Raw genomic sequence first — 21257 nt, 5'->3', positions numbered from 1 at the left:
AAAATCTCTAATAAAGAACTTTACCTCATCAACTTCTAGTTGCCTTGAAATATAGTTTATACAGGAAATGCAGGCTAAATCACATTTCCTTCCTTTTATTTATCAATTTCCAGAATGAGTTGGTGCCCTGGCAACTTCCATAGGTACACTGTACAGATGAAAGAATAGAGGTGATAACAGGTAAGATCAAAAGCTTTTCCACATTCACTCCTTTAAGAGAGTTTCTTTCTAGAAAGAACTTCCTAAAGTTTAACATGGTTTGAATGGTGATGAAATATTTCTATATATTAATTAAATTAACCTATTCTTTTAAAACCTCTTATTTTAATTTTGAGCATGAAGCAAAAGGGATTCCTACATTCAAACACTTTTCCTCCAGAATTTATTTTCTACTGCCCCTTAACACAAAATTCACAACGGATGGCTTTCTAATAATTATTTAATGACCTTATGAACTCGCTGATGGTAAGTAAGATGTGAATGTTGTCTAAATGCCTTCTTACATTCCTTACATTTGTATGGTTTCTCACCAGAATGAATTCTCTGATGTTGAATAAGTGATGAATGTAGTCTAAAGGCCTTTCCACATTCCTTACAGTCATAGGGTTTCTCACCAGTATGAATACTCTGATGTTGAGTAAGTTGGGAGAGCAGTCTAAAAGTCTTCTCGCATTCCTTACATTTATAAGGTTTCTCACCAAAATGGATACTCTGATGTTGAGTAAGTTGTGAGAACAGTCTGAAGGCCTTCCCACATTCCTTACAATCATAGGGTTTCTCTCCAATATGAATACCCTGATGTGAAATAAGTTCTGAGTAACGACGAAAGAACTTCTGACATTCCTTACATTCATAAGGTTTCTCACCAGTATGAATTCTCTGATGGAGAGTTAGATGATAGGCACGGCTAAAAGTCTTCCCACATTCCTTACAATCATAGGGTTTCTCGCCAGTATGAATTCTCTGATGGAGAGTAAGTTGTTGCCGCACTCTAAAGGCCTTCCCACACTCCTTACAGTCATAGGGTTTCTCACCAGTATGAAGTTTGTGATGTACTCTAAGGCCTGTACTACACAGAAAAGCCTGCCCACATTCCCTACATTCATAGCATTTCTCAGCAATATTAAGTCTTTGATGTCGAGTAAGGTGTGCATATTGTCTAAAGGTCTTCCCACATTCCTTACATTCATAGGGTTTCTCACCAGTATGAATCCTTTGATGGAGATTAAGTTGTCCTCGCACTCTAAAGGCCTTCCCACACTCCTTACAGTCATAGGGCTTCTCACCAACATGAATTCTCTGATGTACACGAAGATCTGCACCACATGTAAAGATTTTTCCACATCTTTTACATTCAAGGAGTTTGTCAGAAGCATGAATTCTCTGATGTCGACTAAGGTGGGCACACTGTCTAAAGGCTTTTCCACATTCTTTACATTCATAGGGTTTCTCACCAGTATGAATTCTCTGATGGAAAGTGAGTTGCTGGCGTACTCTAAAAGCCTTCCCACAATCCCCACATTCATAGGGTTTCTCTCTATTGTGAATTCTCTGATACAGAGTAAGAGATGTGCGTTTTTTGTTCTTGGGCATTTTTTCAGAGGTGGTTTTTTTCACTTGCCTGAAATACGCCTCCTGAGGACCCTCTTGTCCCTCAAACTTTTTATATTCACAATCTTTCCTGAAAAAGGAATCTTCAAGGCCACAACTTCTAATTCTTTCCATTATCTCCCACTGAGATACATTCATTTCACAAACATCCTTTACTTCAAATAACTTTTTAGTGCCATATCTGGATTCCAAATCTGAAAGAAAATAAGATAAACACATGCTATTTTCTTATTCTAGAAAAAGTAAACAAATAAGCAAATAAAAATTTTATAATAGCAAAGAAAGTCCAGTTGAAGAAAATGTGCTTAAAAACTCTTTAAAAATCATGTAGCTTGAAAAAAGCTAAGAGGGATAAAGAAAATGAGTTAAGACCAGATAATTCAGAAGCAAATCAAAGTCTGAGATCGCTACCTAAACTTTTTAATGATTTCTCTTTTTAATAAGAATACAGTAGAAACACTTTATTATGAATAACATGGCCTTTGTTTACCAAAAGATGTCATCTCAAGCTACTGCCCCCTTTGCACCCTACATCTGTCACACTTACCTCCTTTCAGTTGCTAAAATACGTTACAATCTTTCCATTTCTTAGAGCTTTTTACTGGCTGTTAAATCTCCCAGGAATGCTGGCGGTCTCTCCACATGGTTGGGTTCCTTTCACCCTTTAGGTATCATGATAAAAGTCAGAAAAACTACCTGTGCTGACATCATCTAATTTATATCCTTTATTTTCTATCCCAATAACTTGTTCCTTACTTAACACTTTTTTCAATTCTGCTGTGGTATATTCATTAACTTTCCCAGTTTTTATTCTATTTTCTTACCCCAAGGGCAGAAACAATCTTTCACTTATCACTGAATAACAAACCCATAGCACACAGTAACTATTAATTATTAAATTTCCATAATTAGTTAACAGTAAAAATGTATATTTTGCCTTGCCTCCAATCTTACACCTTCTTTTTTATCACTTCCTATAGAGATGGGAAACAAAAGCACATCTAAGCTATCTCAATCAAATACATACGTGGAAAAATTTCTTTACACCTGATCATCCTTCCAATGGCCTCTCCACTTTCACTTGCAGATATCTCCACTTCAGATCATTTTCTCCGTTGCATAGTTGTGAGTGAACCTCACTTTCATGATCAAGGTAATAAAAGGTTCTACTTATTTATCTTCATTTGAGTTTATTAACTATACACACTATGTTACAAATACTCAACCTGTTTTGTTCCTTCATACCCTTTCCTATATTCTCCCTGAAGTCTTCATAGCCAATGCCATTTAGGTACTGCCTAAAAATATATTAGTGATTTTTCAGTCACAGCAACAGGTTTATAAAAGAGTAACATGCTAATGAAATTCTGAGCAGAGACGTATTTTTCTCAAATGTGTATTTTCTCAAAATTTTTGAAATAAGATTTCAATATTTTTCAAAAAGAAAAAGGTATTTTAAAAAATCTACAATACAGCAACATTATTTTTAATATACCCAAACTGGAAAGAATCTAAGTGTTCATCAACAGAAGAATGACAAAGAAAATTAAGATATGTGGATACAATGCAATAAGAGCAACGAGACAAACTGTAACAGCAATGAGAATGAATAATCTACAAGTACACACAACAACATGGATCATTCTCACAAACATGATGGTGAGTAAACAAAGCCAGGCATAAAAGAATTTATACTATTCCATTTTTATAAAGCTTGAAAACAGTAAAACTAATCTATGGACTTCTTAGAAGTCAGGTTAGTAGTTAACTTTGGTAGGGAGGAATGACTGGAGAAAGTTAGGGGGGAGCTTCTGATATACTAGTAAAGCTCTATTTCTGAATCAATGTATAATTACTTTGTGAAAATTCAGTGAGCCACATATTATAATTCTGTATTTTTTATATCTGTTCATATTTCAATAAGTTTACTTTAAAAAGGATATACTAAAAAGACGTTAAAAGGCAACAATGATTTAAATAGTGTAGATAATTTGTGAGCAGAGACAAAAAAATGAATGGCACAGAAAATACTCCTATGAAATCTGAGTGTCTTTCTCCATGCTTCCCCCTCCCTTCCCTCTCTCCTGTTCTCCTTCCTTTACTCCTCTCTTTCTCTTTCTCCACCTCCCTCTCTCTCCTCCTGTCTGTCTGTCTCTATCTCCCCATTCAAGAAAGCAATGTAAAACGATGACAATTTTGTAGAAATTTTGGGGAAAAGAACAATTTAAGGTCTCATTAAGACAAATAAGATATAAATTATATATAAAATGAACAGTAATTAGCTAGTCATAACAGTAGTAAATAAGCAGGCAGGTATAAAAGTATGACAGTTGTTATTAAGATGGTGATTTCAAAGGATGTACTTGCAAATTAAAAATTAAAAACCAGTGATCTAAAGGAAAGTCACAGTCAAAATCAAAAGTGAAGGCCCAAACATTTGTAAGAAAAATGAGAAAGTGTATACAGCAGAAAAGCCCATACAAACTGTATAAGAAACATTAAACAATGGAAAAAGTAATGGAATAAAGGAAGTGAGTAGAAAATGCACAAAATAAAAGTGTAAACAAACTTAGGGCAAAATGTCCATATTCACTCATAAAAAACAAAGTAGAAGTTATCAAACTTACCCTATAGAAGTTGAACGTTTTAATTTAAAGAACAAACAAAACATTCCCAGTGTGGATATAGAGGCACTTATATGGCTTCCCCACCTAAACGACGTGTCAGATTAAGGCCTTGGCACGCTGAACATTCTCATCTAGGAGACTATACTACAGTTGACCCTTGAACACAGGGGTTAGAGGGGACAATACCACCCCCTCCCCCGCCCCCCACTGAAAATCTGTGTGCAACTTTACCGTTGGACCTCCATATCTGCAGTCCTGCATCCACAGATTCAACCAACCCCAGGTCATGCAGTACTGTAATACACATTTATTTTTTTAAACCCATGTATAAATGGACCCATGCAGTTTGAACCTATGTTGTTCAAGGGTCAACTGTATAAACAACTGAAGTGTAATCTTAAGATTTCTGTTAAAAGTCAGCCATAATTGTTCCCAAATTTGTTTATGCCAGTTCTTTCCCCTTCAAGAAACTGAAAGACAACCATTTCTATCTATGAAAACTAGGTTCAGTGCTTTGCAAGTTCTGGCTAGGGATGCACATTGCATTGTTCTCAAAATAGGCATGAGTGAGAAAATAGTAAAGATTGATGGGAAATGTAAAAAGTCATGAAGGATTGTGCACACAGTTTGCTTTACAAGTATCTTTAGATTCTTGTTCTACTTTAAATAAATTGAAACTGGAAATAATAACCTATGCATTATATGTATGATTTAATCAAGAAAAAACTGACTGGACCAACTCTAAAACAAAAGGCCAAACTAAACATCAAGAGACATATATAAAATATTTAACTACTCAAAATTAATAAACCAAATATTAGTTTGTATTCTACTGAATCAAAGGACTTTATTCTAGTAAATAATGCTAATGTGAAAGCAAAATATTAACCCACCTTAAAGCAATGTAAAAGGAGAAACATTATTTCTATTTGCAGGATACTAGCTTTAATTAAAAAGAAAATATGAAGTAAATTACCTGTTCATAGAGTTAATTAGTTTCCTGAGATATGATGTCTTCAATAACCTTTGCTGATACAAGATGATATGGATACAGAATATTTATGACAGAGGCACTTTTAGGCACACTAACACCAGGGTAAATGCAACCAGAGATCTGTAAATGTTAAAACCCTATAACCACAGAACTGTACTTCTGAAAATCAAAACTGATCAAATATGGGGTTGGCCTAAAGGTTCATTCCGGTTTTTCCATAAGATGTTACGGAAAAACCCAAATGAACTTTTTGGCCAACTCAATATTAAATAATCCATACTGAATTCCAAATGACCTTCACATTCTGCTGATAATTTTACTGCTAATTTCATCAAGAAATCAGAAGCAATTTAAAGAAAAATGTTATTCTCCCCTTCACTACGTTATCGAACCAACCTGTGTCCATATTCTTATCACATGCATTGGTTTTCCTTCATAAATCGACTCCTACCCATTTACTGAAAGTCATTGCTTACAGAATTCCCTCTTTCTCTACTCCCTCAATTTTCCCTCTTTGAAATCATTCCCTTCAGCCTATATACATGTTCTAATACCTCATCACATCTTAAGATACTTTCCCTGTACCCCATGTGTCTGCTTTTATGGCAAAATTCCTCCAAGAGTTATATATATATTTATTTTCATCACTGCCTCACTTCTCACTTTCTTTTCATCTCCCAATAACTTTAAAAGAAACAAAATCTTATTACAGAGCATATCTGACATACACAAAAGGAGAAGAGTAATTATAAATGTCCATGTATCTATGGCCAGCCTCAGCAACCACCAACCAAGTCCAGTACTGGCCTATGCAGACCCTAATCCACTCTCCTCACATTTTCTGAAGCAAATCCCATAATATAATGTTTTTTGTTATCACTTCAGGATGTATCTCTAAAAGGATTTTAAAAAAAAATCATAATACCATTATCCAAATCTGAAAAAATGAACAGTAATTCTTTAAGAACATCAAAAATCAGTGTTCACACTTCCAATTATCTCATACATAAAATTTTAAACAATTTAAAAATAATAACTGATCCAAAGTCCATAATGTTCAATGGTTGACATGTCTTCTACATGTCTAAAACCTACAGACTGTCCTACTATCTTTTAAAAACATTTATTTATTTATTTACGGCTGCATTGGGTCTTCGTTGCTGCACGCAAGCAGGTGCTACTCTTCGTTGTGGTGCACGGGCTTCTCATTTCAGTGGCTTCTCTTGCCACGGAGCATGGGCTGTAGGCGTGCAGGCTCAGTAATTGTGGCACATGGGCTTAGTTGCTCTGCGGCATGTGGGATCTTCCTGGACCAGGGATCAAACCCATGTCCCCCGCATTGGCAGGCAGATTCTTAATCACTGCGCTGCCAGGGAAGTCCCTGTCCTACTATCTTTTGATTTCCCTTACAATTTATTTGCTGAAGAACTGTTTTTGACCCTATAGCGTTTCTCATATTCTGAATTTTGCTGACTATATTCCCAAGGTGTAATAGAACATGCTCCTCTATCTTCCTCCAATAAATTGGTGGCTTTAGAAGCTCCATTAGACTTAGGCCCACTTCATAGGTCATATTGTATCCTTTCATTCACCCCCTCATTCATTGTCTCTATTTCTGTGATGCTATCAGCACTGGTTCAGTGCCTAGATCCAATAGCTCACTATGGGTTCCAAAGTGATAATATTCTATCATTCTTCATTTATTCAGTGAATACTTTTATTAAGAAAAACATCCCTCCATCTATTACCTATTGGTACAGTTCTTACAAGGAAGACAGGATAAATGCTTCTTTTTTCTTTTAAAATTATGCTTTCCAAATAAGTTAGTTCCCTAGTAGTTTCCAATGGTGAACAATCTGCTGTTAGCATCATTAAGAATTTATGGAATTAAGCATGCGGTATTTTATGTGGTTGCAATACATTGCAGTTATGTATACAGATGCTCAAACGATTCCATCTTTGACAAGTTGAAGAGCCTCTGCTAACTGGTTCTTCTTCCCTGACCACGCTATCTAAAATTACCCCATTAACCCACCATAATTCTCCATATTCTTATCCTACTCACTTTTCTTTATAATACTTAATCACTTCATGATATTTAGTAATCCACTTGTTTATTGTATGATTACCCTACTACAACGTAAACTCCATGAAAAGAAGGCAATGAAGAAATACATACATAAAAGCCAAATACAAAAGATGAGCTAGAAAGAAATTAGATGCAAAATACAGGTAAAATGGTGATCTTTGGTGAAGAAAGCTTTCCCCCATTGAAATGAGAAAGAAACATGACAGTGAAGAAAGAAGAGGTAAATGGAAGTAAAGATGAAATTTCTTTGGTGGTTCAGGCTGAAATCTAAGTTTTCTTCCTAGGTTTCAGGTCTCTCCTTCATAATCAACATCTAAGTGGTGTGTCTCCTTCCCAACCAGCAGGAATATGCCATGCCACAATAGCTTACCTTTCCTTATTAGCACTTACTCACCTAGGCTCCGTCTTCTTTTCTCATCCCTCACAACCATCCAGGGTTCTTTCCCTTGCTCTAACAGAGTAATTACATCTGGTTTAGAAACGGAACATCCTCCTTGAGAAAACATAATACAGAAAGGATATACCTGACTGAGCCTTCAGAACAAAGAAGAGTAAATGAACAGAAAAACATTGATATTAGAGCTACTTCAGGATCACAAGAACAGAGAGATAGGAATAGTGCCTTATTTTAATTGCCAATTCATACAGCCTCTGTCTCTTGAGAAAGTAGTCACTGACAGCAATGGTTTCAAATCCTGCCTCTGTCACCTGAACAACTTATGGCCTCAGTTTTCTCAGCTGGAAAAATAATATATATCCATATGTAAATAATATATAATAATATATAAAATAATACATAAAAATATATAAAATAATAATGTATACCATTATTATAATAATGTATAGGACTGTGTGAGGTTTGACTTAATAAACAAAGTGCTTGGATGAGTGCCTAGTACATAGTAAGCACTATACATGTTTATTAGGTACTATTTTTGCTTTTCTTTAAATACTTTGCTAAAAGGAATATAGTTTCTTGCCAGTATATTCATCCAATGTTAAATGCAAAGTTCATATATTTTAAACTTTTAATCATAAATCAATTAAAAGATAATGTTTGTTGCAATAAATTGAATGTGTCCACTTGAGTTTTTACAAACTACTGATTTAACCCAGTATCATATACATTGTATAAGCTTTTTCAATAGGTATGTAGAGCCAGACCCCTCTGTCTTCCTACTCACATTGCAGGTAAGTTAATAGATAATAGACCATCTACAGCAGTACGAAACCAGATTTCTTTGAAAATGGTTTTGCTCTGAGCGTCTAAGAATTTATATCAAACTGTCATTCAAGAGAAGCAATTATGGAAAAGGCAAAGGAAAATGTAAATGTCACTGATTTATGGGGAAGTTAAAGGTGCTATTTAATAGTTTAACAGCTGAAGGTGCCTATTCCAAAACTACAAAGCAGATATTTGGCTAGCTTTTAGAAGGATAGCCCTGAAATCCAGTCATGTGAATTTCTACATTACTTGACACAGATAAACTTACCCAGTGACACCAGGTTGCTATAGTTCTCTAATATCACATCTCTGTACAAATTCCTCTGATTTGAGTTCAGACATTCCCACTCTTCCTGAGAAAAGTCTACAGTTACATCTCTGAACATCACCAAATCCTGAAATGACAAACCCATGTTTTATTTGTAAAATTATTTATTTCTGTATAGGGCCACATGCCACATATTGTCACTATTTGTATATCCTTCTCCTTTCCCTACTTTTTAAAAACAATTCTTTCAAAAAGTAATTAACTCATAGATTGTACAAAAACAGGACATGGGTTGAATCTGGCTCACAAGCTGTAGTTTGCCTACTACTGCTACAGATGAAACTTCCTATATAACTGTGGGATACCTAATTTTACTTATTTCCAGATATGTTCAGGTAATTAATCAGAGTTTCACTAAATTGTAGCAATATTTTCTTAGATCAGTCTCCAACAGCAAAAGAAATAGAAGCAAAAACAAACAAATGGGACCTAATCAAACTTAAAAGCTTTTGCACAGTAAAGGAAACCATCAGTCTTCCGTTGATGGGCACAAAAGGAAACAAAACAAAAAGACAGCCTACCAAATGGGAGAAAATATTTGCAAATGAAGTGACCGACAAGGAGTTGATATACAAAAAATACAAACAGCTCATACAACTCAGTACCAAAAAAACAAACAACCAAATCAAAAATGGGCAGAAGACCTAATAGACGTTTCTCCAAAGAAGACATCCAGATGGCCAATAGGCACATGAAAAGATGCTCAACATCACCAATTATTAGAGAAATGCAAATCAAAACCAGAATGAGGTATCACCTCACACCAGTCAGAATGATTATCATCCAAAAGTCTACAAATAATAAATGCTAGAGAGGGTGTGGAGAAAAGGGAACCCTCCTACACTGTTGGTGGGAATGTAAATTGGTGCAGCCACTATGGAGAACAGAATGGAGGTTCCTTAAAAAACTAAAAATAGAGCTACCATATGATCTAGCAATCCCACTCCTGGGTATATATCTGGAGAAAACAAAAACTCGAAAATACAAAAATTTGAAAAGATACATGAACCCCATTGTTCACAGCAGCACTATTTACAATAGCCGAAACATGGAAAACAACTCAAGTGCTGATCAACAGAAGACTGGCTTAAGATGTACAACTGAATGCTAGCCATAAAAAAGACTGAAATTTTGTCATTTGCAGCAACATGGATGAATCTAGAGAATATCACACTAAGTGAAGTAAATCAGAGAAAGACAAATACTATATGATATCGCTAATATGTGTAAGCTAAAAAAATAATACAAATGAATTACATACAAAACAGAAACAAACTTATGGTTACCAAAGGGGAGGGGGAGGGAGGGAGAGACAAATTAGGAGTACTAACAGGTACAAACTACTCTATATACATAAAATAGATAAGCAACAGGATTTACTGTATATCACAGGGAATTATATTCATTATCTTGTAATAACCTATAATAGAATATAACCTGAAAAAAAATAATTGAATCACTTTGCTGTACACCTTAAACTAACACAATATTGTAAATACAAAAGAAAAGAATTTCACAATTAATTGAAATAGTGTCCATAAAAATACTGCTAGCAACGGGCCTAAAAAAAATAAATGTGATTTACTATAGGGACTTCCCTGGCGGTCCAGTCATTAAGACTCCACACTCCCACTGCAGGGGGCATGGGTTCAAAACCTGGTTGGGGAGGTAAGATCCCACATGCTGCAAGGTGTGGCCAAAAACAGAAATGTGATTTACTCTACCTCTTTCCCTTTAAGGGTTAGAAAAAATAATCAATGGAATTTTTTCCCCCCAGATGAACCATAAAATCTCTATTTTTAAAAAGTAGAGTTTGCACAAAATTAAAGAATTTCTTCCAGACCCAATTTCATCACTATATGTATCATTAGCACTTTCCCTTGTTATAACAAATCTTTTTTTTTTCCCGGTATGTGGGCCTCTCACTGCTGTGGCCTCTCCCGTTGCGGAGCACAGGCTCCAGATGCACAGGCTCAGCGGCCATGGCTCATGGGCCTAGCCGCTCCAGGGCATGTGGGATCTTCCCGGACCGGGGCACGAACCCGTGTCCCCTGCATCGGCAGGCGGACTCTCAACCACTGCGCCACCAGGGAAGTCCTATAACAAATCTTTTATTGAATATTTTAAACTTATTATAAAATACTCCATTTAATAGATATGTTGGACTTAATAATGATTGTATTTAGATTATTTCTATACTCTTAAACATATTAAATTATATTTACAATTTAGGTTACACAAAATTTCTAAAGCTACAATGTCCAATATGCTACCCTAGACACGCGGTTACTGAGCACTTGAATTGTAGCTAGTACAAATTTAGATGTGCTGTAACTATAAAATATACACCAGATATTGAAGACTTTAGAGAAAAAAAAAGAACGTAAAATACCTCAATAATTTTTATACTGATTACATTTTGAAATGATAGTATTTTGCTATATTGGGTTAAATAAAGCATTAAAATTAACTGCACGTTTCTTTTTAAAATATAACTCTAGAGACTTCCCTAGTGGCACACTGGTTAAGAATCCGCCTGCAAATGCAAGGGACACTGGTTGCAGCCCTGGTCTGGGAAGATCCTACATGCCGTGGAGCAACTAAGCCCATGTGCCACAACTACTGAGCCTGCACTCTAGAACCCTTGAGCCACAACTACTGAGCCCATGTACAGCAACTACTGAAGCCCACGCGCCTAGAGCCTGTGCTCTGCAACAAGAGAAGCCACCGCAATGACAAGCCTGCGCACCACAAGGAAGAGTAGTCCCTGCTCGCCAAAACACTAGAGAAAGGCCCGCGCGCAGCAACGAAGACCCAAGGCAGCCAAATAAAATAAAATTAATTAATTAAAAAAATGTTTTTAATAATAAATAAAACGTGACACAAAAGATTACATATGTGCCTTGCATATTATTCTCTACTTATTATGAGACTGACATGAGGCCTACTGTGCTAATAAGGCACTAATTTCGTATTTTTAATATTGGACAGTGCTGCTCTAAAATGTTCTCCAGTCCTGAGAGTCTCCTATCAGTTGTCTCCCTCTAGCGACTTCATTTCTGCTTTATCTCTGCTCTAGACAAAGAATGAACACACAGGAGACCTTGAGTAATTTGGTCAATTCACACAGAGAGGGGCACACAGGAGGGGCCAGGCTGTCTGGTTCCATCCTTCACTAGAGTGGGAGCAACTAGGGAAAAGTTGTTGGATGGGGCTCTGTTAGGAAGTTTTGGGATAATTAATGAAAATGCCTACATAACCTTAAAACAATTACAGCATTTCAAATAGAGAGAAATATCAACTTACATGAGCCATGATTTCAGATTTGCAAGAAACTGGTTAGTTTTTCTCAAGGGTCATTTGCTGGAGAAGCAGAGTCCACAGAAGCTAAGAGCTGGGGGAAGAATATGAAGCCATAAGAACAAAATTGCCTCACAGCTCCCAAATTTTAAAAACACACCACTTTTCCATTCCTACATGCAACACCCCTCTACCCGCCCCTCCCAACACACAAACAAGTGATGAAAGGTAAGAGGTAATTTAGACATGCCCTCCCCAAAATGACAGGAAAATCGTTGCACAAGGATAGACATAGAGCAGACTCCCCTGCATGGTAGGACATATCCTGCCATTTTAGCAGGAGAGATTCCAGTTACTTCCCCACCCCAGCGAGGCCCATCTGGACCTGAGCATAGGCTGTCCAGACCTGTCCTGAGCAGAGCCATCTCCCCTCGTTCCCACCTTCCCCAGCTGAGAAGTGGCTACATCATCTAAACCAGAACTTCCTTCTGAGAGTCAGGAATCTGACTTGCCTCCCTAACCCTGAAGGCAGAAAACAGTACAGACAAGAATTTCCCAAACTTTGCCACACACTGGAATCACAAGCAGATCTTTAAAGTATACTGATGCCTAACTCCCATCCCCCAAACATTCTGATTTAATTAGCAGGGAGTGTGACCCGGGAATCAGAATTTTTAAACCTTCCCCAAGTGATCATAATGGGCAGGTTTGGTAATGAAACTTTGTAAGCATCAGATCACCTGAAAGGCTTATTAAAATACAGTTTGCAGGCCCCCACTCCTCAAGGTGGTCCAAATGCCACAATTTGAGAATCACTTGCACAGATCATGCCTAGCAGTTTTTATAATGGCAAGACTGTACTTGCACACTGGGATCCCCTCCTCAAGGCTGAACTATCTTTCCCAGAATCCTCAGAGCTCACTGTTCACCATTTTCCTATTAAGAATCATCAATACTGCCTACATGATCTCATTTACCAACCCAATTCTCCTGGTATCCAGGCTGGGGAAAAGTGAATTTGTAAAAGTGAGTACAGATAATTCTCTAGAAAGTAGAAATAACCCACTAGTTAAAACTGACCGGTAACTAAGGAGTTGAATTTAAAGGAATTTGATTAGCAGATTTTAAAAACTGATAATACTTCAGAGTATCACTAAGGCTGTGGAGAAATGGACACTTGTGGTATGAAGTAGAAAGAATGAAATGATATGTGGAAAATGGTTATAACGGGACCCAAAAAGCCAGAAAGAACCTAAATATCCTTCAACAAGGTTAAATAAATTATCATGCATTCACACAACAGAAAACTAAACACCCACTAAAAATACAAAGGTAAAATTCTTATTTGATGTCATGGAAAGATGGTCACTACATATCGTTGGGAGAAGAAGATAGTTTAGAAAATAGTATTGTGTGTGATTCTACTTTTGGCAAGAAAACTACATACATATGCATACATCTATTTATTATGCCTGTGCATGAAAGTCTGTGGATGGACTTGGAATAAAACTTTATCATGTTACCTCTACTGGATGGTGTCCCAGGTGATCTTTATTTCATTCTCCTCTGGAGTCTCTTAATTTTTTAATCAAAAAATTTTTAATTTGTATCACTTGTACCTGGCCATAAATTTAAACGAGCCCTACAAGGAATATCACAAAAAGCCCCAACAATTCCATCCCTGCTCCTCTTTCTTTCTCCCATCTTCCAAATCTAGAGGCAACAATTTTCACCTCTTTTAGCTTTTTCTTTTGTTACTTAAACACCATATATTCAAATAACATGCTAATATTGCTACTTTTGAATTTTCAGTTTTAACCATTATCTACTGACTTCCTACTATGGAAAGCATAGTTCTGGCTGTCTTTTATCCACCCATCTCCCACTGCACGTATGCGTAGCTCCATCTCCCTATCCTTCCAATATGGTTTTGTTCTATTACAGGGTAAATGGATATTCAATTTCCATTATTATGACTATGTAAATACCACTTCCAACTGAGCTATACAGTATAATTAGATTATTTCACCTTCCTTTCCCAAGTCTTCTCTGAGGTTAAAATAATTTTGTTTTTTGTAAGATTATCCTTAATTCATTTCTCAATCTCTCACTCAAATGAAGGATCAGGAGAATGAAGCTTCTGGCATAAAATAGCAGAACTGTCCATTTCATATTCTAAGACTCTTTCAGAAATTCAGCCAAATACTTCAGAGTTATCACCTGAACCCCAACTTGGCAAAAGTCAATGCCATGTTCCTAAATGTTCCTACCTCTGAAATCCCACGTGACCTTGAAGTGAAAAGCTGATTAATAGGACCTAAGAAAAGCTGTTTAAGAAATTGCTTAGGCAGTTTTGAACATCACTTCCCAACAACTGATTTCTTAAATAATTTATAAAACATCCACAAAATAGAATAAAGTAATCATTAAATGCTAAGTTTTAGAAAACTGTTAAGGAATGGAAAATATCCAAGAAACACATAAAAAAAAAAATCAGTTTAAAAAATATATAGGGCTTCCCTGGTGGCGCAGTGGTTGAGAGTCCGCCTGCCGATGCAGGGGATGCGGGTTCGTGCCCCGGTTCAGGAAGATCCCACATGCCGCGGAGCGGCTGGGCCCGTGAGCCATGGCCGCTGAGCCTGCGCGTCCGGAGCCTGTGCTCCGCAACGGGAGAGGCCACAACAGTGAGAGGCCCGCGAACCACAAAAAAAAAAAAAAAGCTATTCCCATTAAAAATAATTTTTTAATGATTTGGGGAGGTGGGTACCTTATAGTCATTAAAAAAAACTGATTAAATAGGCCTGCATAAGTGGTAACAACAGGGAAATCAATGTCACTGAAAAAATAATTCTTACCAGTTCTTCAATGTTGTAGTTCATTAACACCCAGAGATCCTTCTGTGAAGGATCACAAAGCTGGTTCGTGACATTTCCAAAGATTAAGAGACAGTATGCACAGCAGACAGAAAAAAATGCTTATTTCACAGCAGCTGCTCAATCATTTGAGTTAACCCCTCCTGCATGCCAACGAATAACCAATTATTAAGTCCTTGCAAAAGATCTTGTTAATCCTTACCTTAGCGTTCAGGACACATACGTAACTTAACAATCTCTTAAAAATTTTTTATTCAGAACAATAAGTACTTCCCAATATTACATTATATGGTTTTTTCTTATGACTTTATAAACATAATCTCTATTATCGCATAACACTCCATCACATGTATGGACTGTGAGTTACTTAACCAAATTGCTAGATACTAATTTTTTAAGATTATCCCAAAAGTCATTCCCAGTTATCCCAGACTTTGATTCTAGACCAGTGAGAATCAATCTTGTTGGGTCTCATACAACTCGGATAATATGAAATGATAGACTTCTTCCCCCAAATTACCCATTGACAAATATATACAATATTTCTGTATATTTCTTAGATTTTTCTGGTCCTGAAAACTCATAAACAGAGTCCAAAGACTTCATATTAAGAATCCCTGTTCTGGTCCACCTGAGCGGGATTCATTTTCCTGCTTGCAAGTGTTCATCCTAATTAACTTCACGTTTCCATTATTCTTGGGAATATACAAAGTCGATAGGGAAAGACTAAGAATCATCACTAACAGCAACAGCTAATATTAATCAAGCACTCTTCTAATGTGCCACGTAATCTTCTAAGAGGTTTAACGGATATTAATTCAGGTAATCTTCAAAACAACCCTGTGAGGTATGTAATAATTCCGATTTTACATATTAAGAAACTGCAACACAGAAAGACTGCCCAAACTCACTCAGATTTAAGCGGTTGTCAGGATTAAAACCCTCTAGGTTCAAAATTTTCAACCACTACACACACCTCTTTTCCTCTATCCAAAGACATACCCAAAACAAACTACAAACTTTCAGTTATAAGATAAATAAGTTCTGAAGACCTAATGCACAGCATGGTTACTATAGATAATAATAATAATGTATTAGATACTAGACATTTGTCAAGAGGGTATATCTTAAGTATTCGTGTCACACACACAAAAAAAGGTAACTAAGAGAGGCAGTGGATATGTTAATTAGTCGGTGTGGTTAGCATTCCATTCCACAATGTGTACATATATGAAAACATCATGCCGTACACTTTAAATATATACAAGTTTTCATTTGTCAAAAATAAATAAAACAAACTCATGCTATCAAACCTCTAACTACATCAGGCTGGTACCAAAAATTTCCACTCATGGATTCCCTTGGGGAAAAAAAAAAATCCCCACTCCTATTCCGTAATAATTACACATGTCTAAAGCCCTAAACTACTACTCAACAAATCACAGTCAAAAAGAAAACATAGGGCTTCCCTGGGGGCGCAGTGGTTGAGAGTCCGCCTGCCGATGCAGGGGACACGGGTTCGTGCCCCGGTCCGGGAGGATCCCACGTGCCGCGGAGAGGCTGGGCTCGTGAGCCATGGCCGCTGAGCCTGCGCGTCCGCAGCCTGTGCTCCGCAACGGGAGAGGCCACAACAGTGAGAGGCCCGCGTACCGCAAAAAATAAAGAAAACATAAACGTTAACTTCCAATAGGACTATTTCCATCATTAGAATCCTTGGAAAAGCTGTGCTCACAGAGCAACTTAATTTATAGCACATGGTTAACTAACTGCAGAACTGAATTAAGTGGGCACTAGAATGGGGAATCTACAAATTAGGTCCCTGCCCTTAATGAGGTAGAGAAATCCTCAGGCCCAAATCAATAAGTAGATCATTCTTTTAAGCAGGATATTCCAAGGGAAGGAAATAAAAAAATCTCGTGTCCTGAAAACCAAATGCATTTCACGGAAACAAAGAAGCAGCACAAACTCACAAAGAACCTGGCTTTTAGAGCTGCAGCAGCGATTCGGTTCACTTCACAGGCCTCCTCTGGAGACTGACGGGCTGGGGAAGCAAACAGGGCTCATTACACCGCAGGCGTTTCTTGTCTCGGTCAACAAACGTCCACGTCCCCTTGACCCTCGCTACCCACCACCTGCATACAGGAAATGGAAACAGGGAGACGGAAGAAGGTCCTTGGTCACCCTTGTCCGGGTTCGCGGCTCTGGGTCCGCTGTAGTTCCGAGACCACAACCGCCCACCCCCGGGGCTGCCCACCGCGTCTTTGCAGGGCACTTTCACCCAGAGGCTCCACCTCCCACTTCCCTCCCAGACCTTTCCTCTACGCCCGGGCCTGGGTAGGTGAGGCGAGGAAAGTGAAGCTTAGGACCTCCGGGTCGCGCATTACAGAATAGGCCGGGGAGGCGCCCGATTACCGCCGCCAGAGCTTAACCCCGCGGCGCCCGGTCTCAGAACTACAAGCCCTCACTCCGGAGGAAACGCACAGTGGCCTGAGGCCCTCGATCTCGTCCGCAGAACCTGGCCTGTCCCGCGCTCGTTTCCTTCAGAAGAGAAGCGGTCGCCTCCGAGCCTGCCTCACCGCCCTCAGGCCTCGCCTGCCTCGGAGGACAGCCCAGCGCTCAAGACTTCGGCGCTGGAACTCCGGGGAGTTCCTTCTCAGTCCCGGGTGCGCAGGCGCGCAGGGGGCGGGGGCAAGTCCCCAGGCTCCTCACTTAGCGCTTGGAGAGACGGATGGGGCCAGATCCCCGTGGGGCGGGGCGGGCAGAGAAGCAGGGTTTCCTAATAGGCCGGCTCCCCGCCTGTAAAGGTGACCTTGTGAGTGACCCATGCTATCGAGCTGACCTGCTCCCCTATTGGACTGTAGTCCAAAATCAGAGCAACTGTATATTCCGCCCTTTCTCACTTGGTTCTTGGCTCTGCAACGGGCGCAGGCCCGGAGCTCCGCCCCTACCCACGAGAGTCCTGCGTTCAGGCTCCTGGGAGGTGCTGTTTCTGTCCCGCGTGCGCAAGCGCATGGGTGGACCCGTTCGAACCTGGGGTTCTCCGTGGGGCTGAGGATGCTCTTGTGGCGACACACGTTGAGGGCTGGAGGGTGGGATGAGTAAGGGGGGCCGGTATGAAGAGGTTGGGGCCAGGATTCCAAGTTGGTCTAGGGTGTCCAGATCTTTAGGCTTTTAAGAGTGATTGTGATATCCCAGTGCCCCAAGCATGGTCCCTGTGATATTTGCCAAGGGACTGGCGTTGGCGTGGTGCCCCGTGCGCCTGAGTGTGTGATCATGGATGGGGTTGTGTTTTCATGCATGGAGTTGTTTACTGAGTGTGTGCCACTCATTGGTTGCTGGACTGAAATGGTGCCACAGAGAAATGAAACTAAGCAGGACCCTGTGGGGCCCTCCTGGCTGCAAAACCCTTTCCGTTTCAGCCTCCTACAACTTTCCAGAGTACCAAAGGGCAGATTGAAACAGTTGCTAGTCAGAAAAGTGAGGCAATGCAGAAACAAAGGAGAAGCAAATCAAGAAATGACAGTGCAGGGACTTCCCTGGTGGCGCAGTGGTTAAGAATCCGCCTGCCAATGCAGGGGACACGGGTTTGAGCCCTGCTCCAGGAAGATGCCACGTGCCACGGAGCAGCTAAGCCCGTGTGCCACAACTACTGAGCCCACGTGCCACAACTACTGAAGCCGGCGCGCCTAGAGCCCGTGCCCCACAATAGGAGCAGCTACCGCAATGAGAAACCTGCACACCACAACAAAGAGTAGCCCCCACTCGCCGCAACTAGAGAAAGGAGCACGCAGCAACGAGGACCCAATGTGATGAAAAATAAATAAAATTAAAATTTTTTTAAAAAGTGCAGCAGTAAAACAGAGTGCTAGTCCTTCCTCGAGGCATACACAAAATAATATATCTTTGAGTTCTTCTGCAGGAACTAAACCCATCCCCACCCCCCCCCGCCACCCAGTTGGAGGATGGCAACTTCAGGCTGAGCACAAATGTCCTGGGACACTGTCCTGTTCTCTCACCACCAACTGATCAGAAGAAAGTCACACACCATGCAGCCCTCACCCCAAATTTTGCCTATAAAAACTTCTCCCAGAAAACCATTAGGGAGTTTGGGGTTTCTGAGCACGAGCCACCTGTTCTACTTGCTTGTCCCTGCAATAAACCTTTCTTTGTTCTGACGTTTCGGTTTGGCCTCACGGTGCTTTGGGTGCACAAACTTGTGTTGGACGACAGAAGGTTGCATGCTATTATGCTGGACTGTGACGCCGGGTTTAGGGGTGTCTGGTTGTGTCGAGGAGGAGGAAATTTTCCTCCATGCTTCCAAGTTCTGTCTGGTCTTGTTACCTGAAAACTGGGTTTGCCTCTTGGTGGGTGTCGAGCCAAAAGACACAACCAAGCCAAAGGTCGGGAAAAGGAAGGAATTCTTACTTGCAGCATGTAAGGAGAACACTGGGATCTTTCCCAATGTAGTGTCTCCCTAAACAGCAAAATTGGGGAAGTTTTAAGTTAAGGGTACATGCATATTCATGAAGAGGCTTGAGCAGAGGAGAATTCAACATAGAATTGGGGCAAAGGTCAACAGAGTCCAAGCTTTAGTTGACTGGTCAACATCATCATTCTGTCCTCCACCTCAGGTGGTGGGGCCTTAATTCCTGCAGAACTCAAAGATATGTTATTATGCATATCTGAGGCAGGAGACAGATGGGCTTCAGGCTAGGCATTTACAAGTGACCTCCTGTTTACATTTCTTGGGGCAGAAAAAGATGCCTTCAGACTGGACACTTAGAACTAGCCTCCTGTTTGCATTTCCTGAGACAGGAGATAGGTGGGCTCCAGGTTAGATATTTACACCCAGTCTCCTGTTTGTACTTCGAAATAGAAACAACAACAGAAACAGGGTAAATAGCCAGGCTTTGTCTCCTGAGGACACTTGAAAATAACGGTCATGGCAGGAAGAGAGAGGGGCTAAACCCTGTCTGAGTAAAGGATCAAGAGGTCATAGCCCCATCCTTGGGGCAACAGAGACATTGCACATGCACAGAAAGGCTCCTCAGGGTCAAAAAGGAGCGGTCACCACCCCAGAACAGGTGGTGCCAAGGCCTCCCACAGGCCTCTGGGCTGGAATCCATCTTGGAAAAAAGTTGCACACATATGTTGGGTAGGGTCCTACGGCAGGTCAGGTGCGGAAAAAGAAACCATATAGTTGGCCAAAGGTAAACAAGGACCCAGAAGAACTGTCATATATAAATGATTTAACCGCCTCTTTACTGCACTCCTCATTAGAGAGAATGACCACATCCTTTCTCTCTGGGTGTGTATCTCTGCCCTGCTTCTGTCTTAACTAAACAAACTGTTTCTCTGTGTGTTCTCCCACTTGTTGTGCTGTGTCTCTAATAATAAACTTTGTACCGGTTTTTACAGTTTTTGCCTCAAGAAATGCATTTTTCAATGGAGGTAAGAGCCAGGAAAATTTTGCTTCTAGCCTCTAGCCCTTGCTGGTTTAGTGGCTAGGATTCCTGGTTTTCATCCAGGCTACCCAGGTTCAATTCCTGGGCAGGGAACTAAGATCTCGCTTCATGCCACTGCTCACTGCTGCTGCCTCTCCAATATCATATCCCTTGAGGAGGAACTAGGACTCTGTTTTATCACTACACTATTGTTTGACTGCCTTTTCTCTGTTCCTATATTCCTTTGTTCCCTTAAGATCATTTATTACTTAGCCTGTTCAAGAGCAAGTATTGTGGCCAGGCTCAGATCACAAAATGGCTTAGGCTAAAATTGCCTCTCTTATGTCAAGAAAACCATTCCTGGTTCTCTTTCTCCAGGGACCCCTTACCCTATCTGCTTACAGTCTAAGAGTTAAGTTGACATGAGACAGGTTAACAGAATAAAATCAAACAAAATTTTAATAACATGTATACTTGGGAGAGATCCAGGAAAACGAAGTAACTTGCCAAAATAGCTGAAGCCCTTCAGCTAAAGACAAAAGAGGATGTTGGGGGTAGTGGTTTGGGACTTCAAAGGGAAAGAAGGCAATTCACACGGAAAAGCAAACATTTGGTAAGCAAATGTTTGCTAAGCTACTCAGAAACAATGGGACTTGTAGTGGACTCGTCTCCAGCCCCTGCCAAGAGTTTCCCCACCACACTTAGCCCCTGTTCTTTGCAGACATCTCTGGTGAGATATCTGCTCTATTCTGGGAACAGCCCTTTA

At 39.7% G+C, this 21257-nt stretch overlaps 1 protein-coding gene across 1 annotated transcript; it reads right to left on the bottom strand.

The window, feature by feature from the left end:
* Positions 1 to 435: 435 nt before the first annotated feature.
* On the bottom strand, positions 436 to 12189 carry LOC136141225 (zinc finger protein 30 homolog). The gene is made up of 4 exons (XM_065899408.1): positions 12181 to 12189; positions 8815 to 8941; positions 7716 to 7814; positions 436 to 1805 (listed from the first exon to the last, which is right to left on the bottom strand). Exons 1-4 carry the CDS (start codon positions 12187 to 12189, stop codon positions 436 to 438), a joined length of 1605 nt encoding a protein of 534 aa, XP_065755480.1.
* Between the last annotated feature and the right edge of the window lie 9068 nt (positions 12190 to 21257).

Source organism: Phocoena phocoena, chromosome 20 (assembly GCF_963924675.1).
Source record: "Phocoena phocoena chromosome 20, mPhoPho1.1, whole genome shotgun sequence".
NCBI classification, from domain to species: Eukaryota; Metazoa; Chordata; class Mammalia; order Artiodactyla; family Phocoenidae; genus Phocoena; species Phocoena phocoena.
Note: the sequence above shows the minus strand (reverse complement) of the source record. Positions and strands in the feature narration are given on the sequence as shown.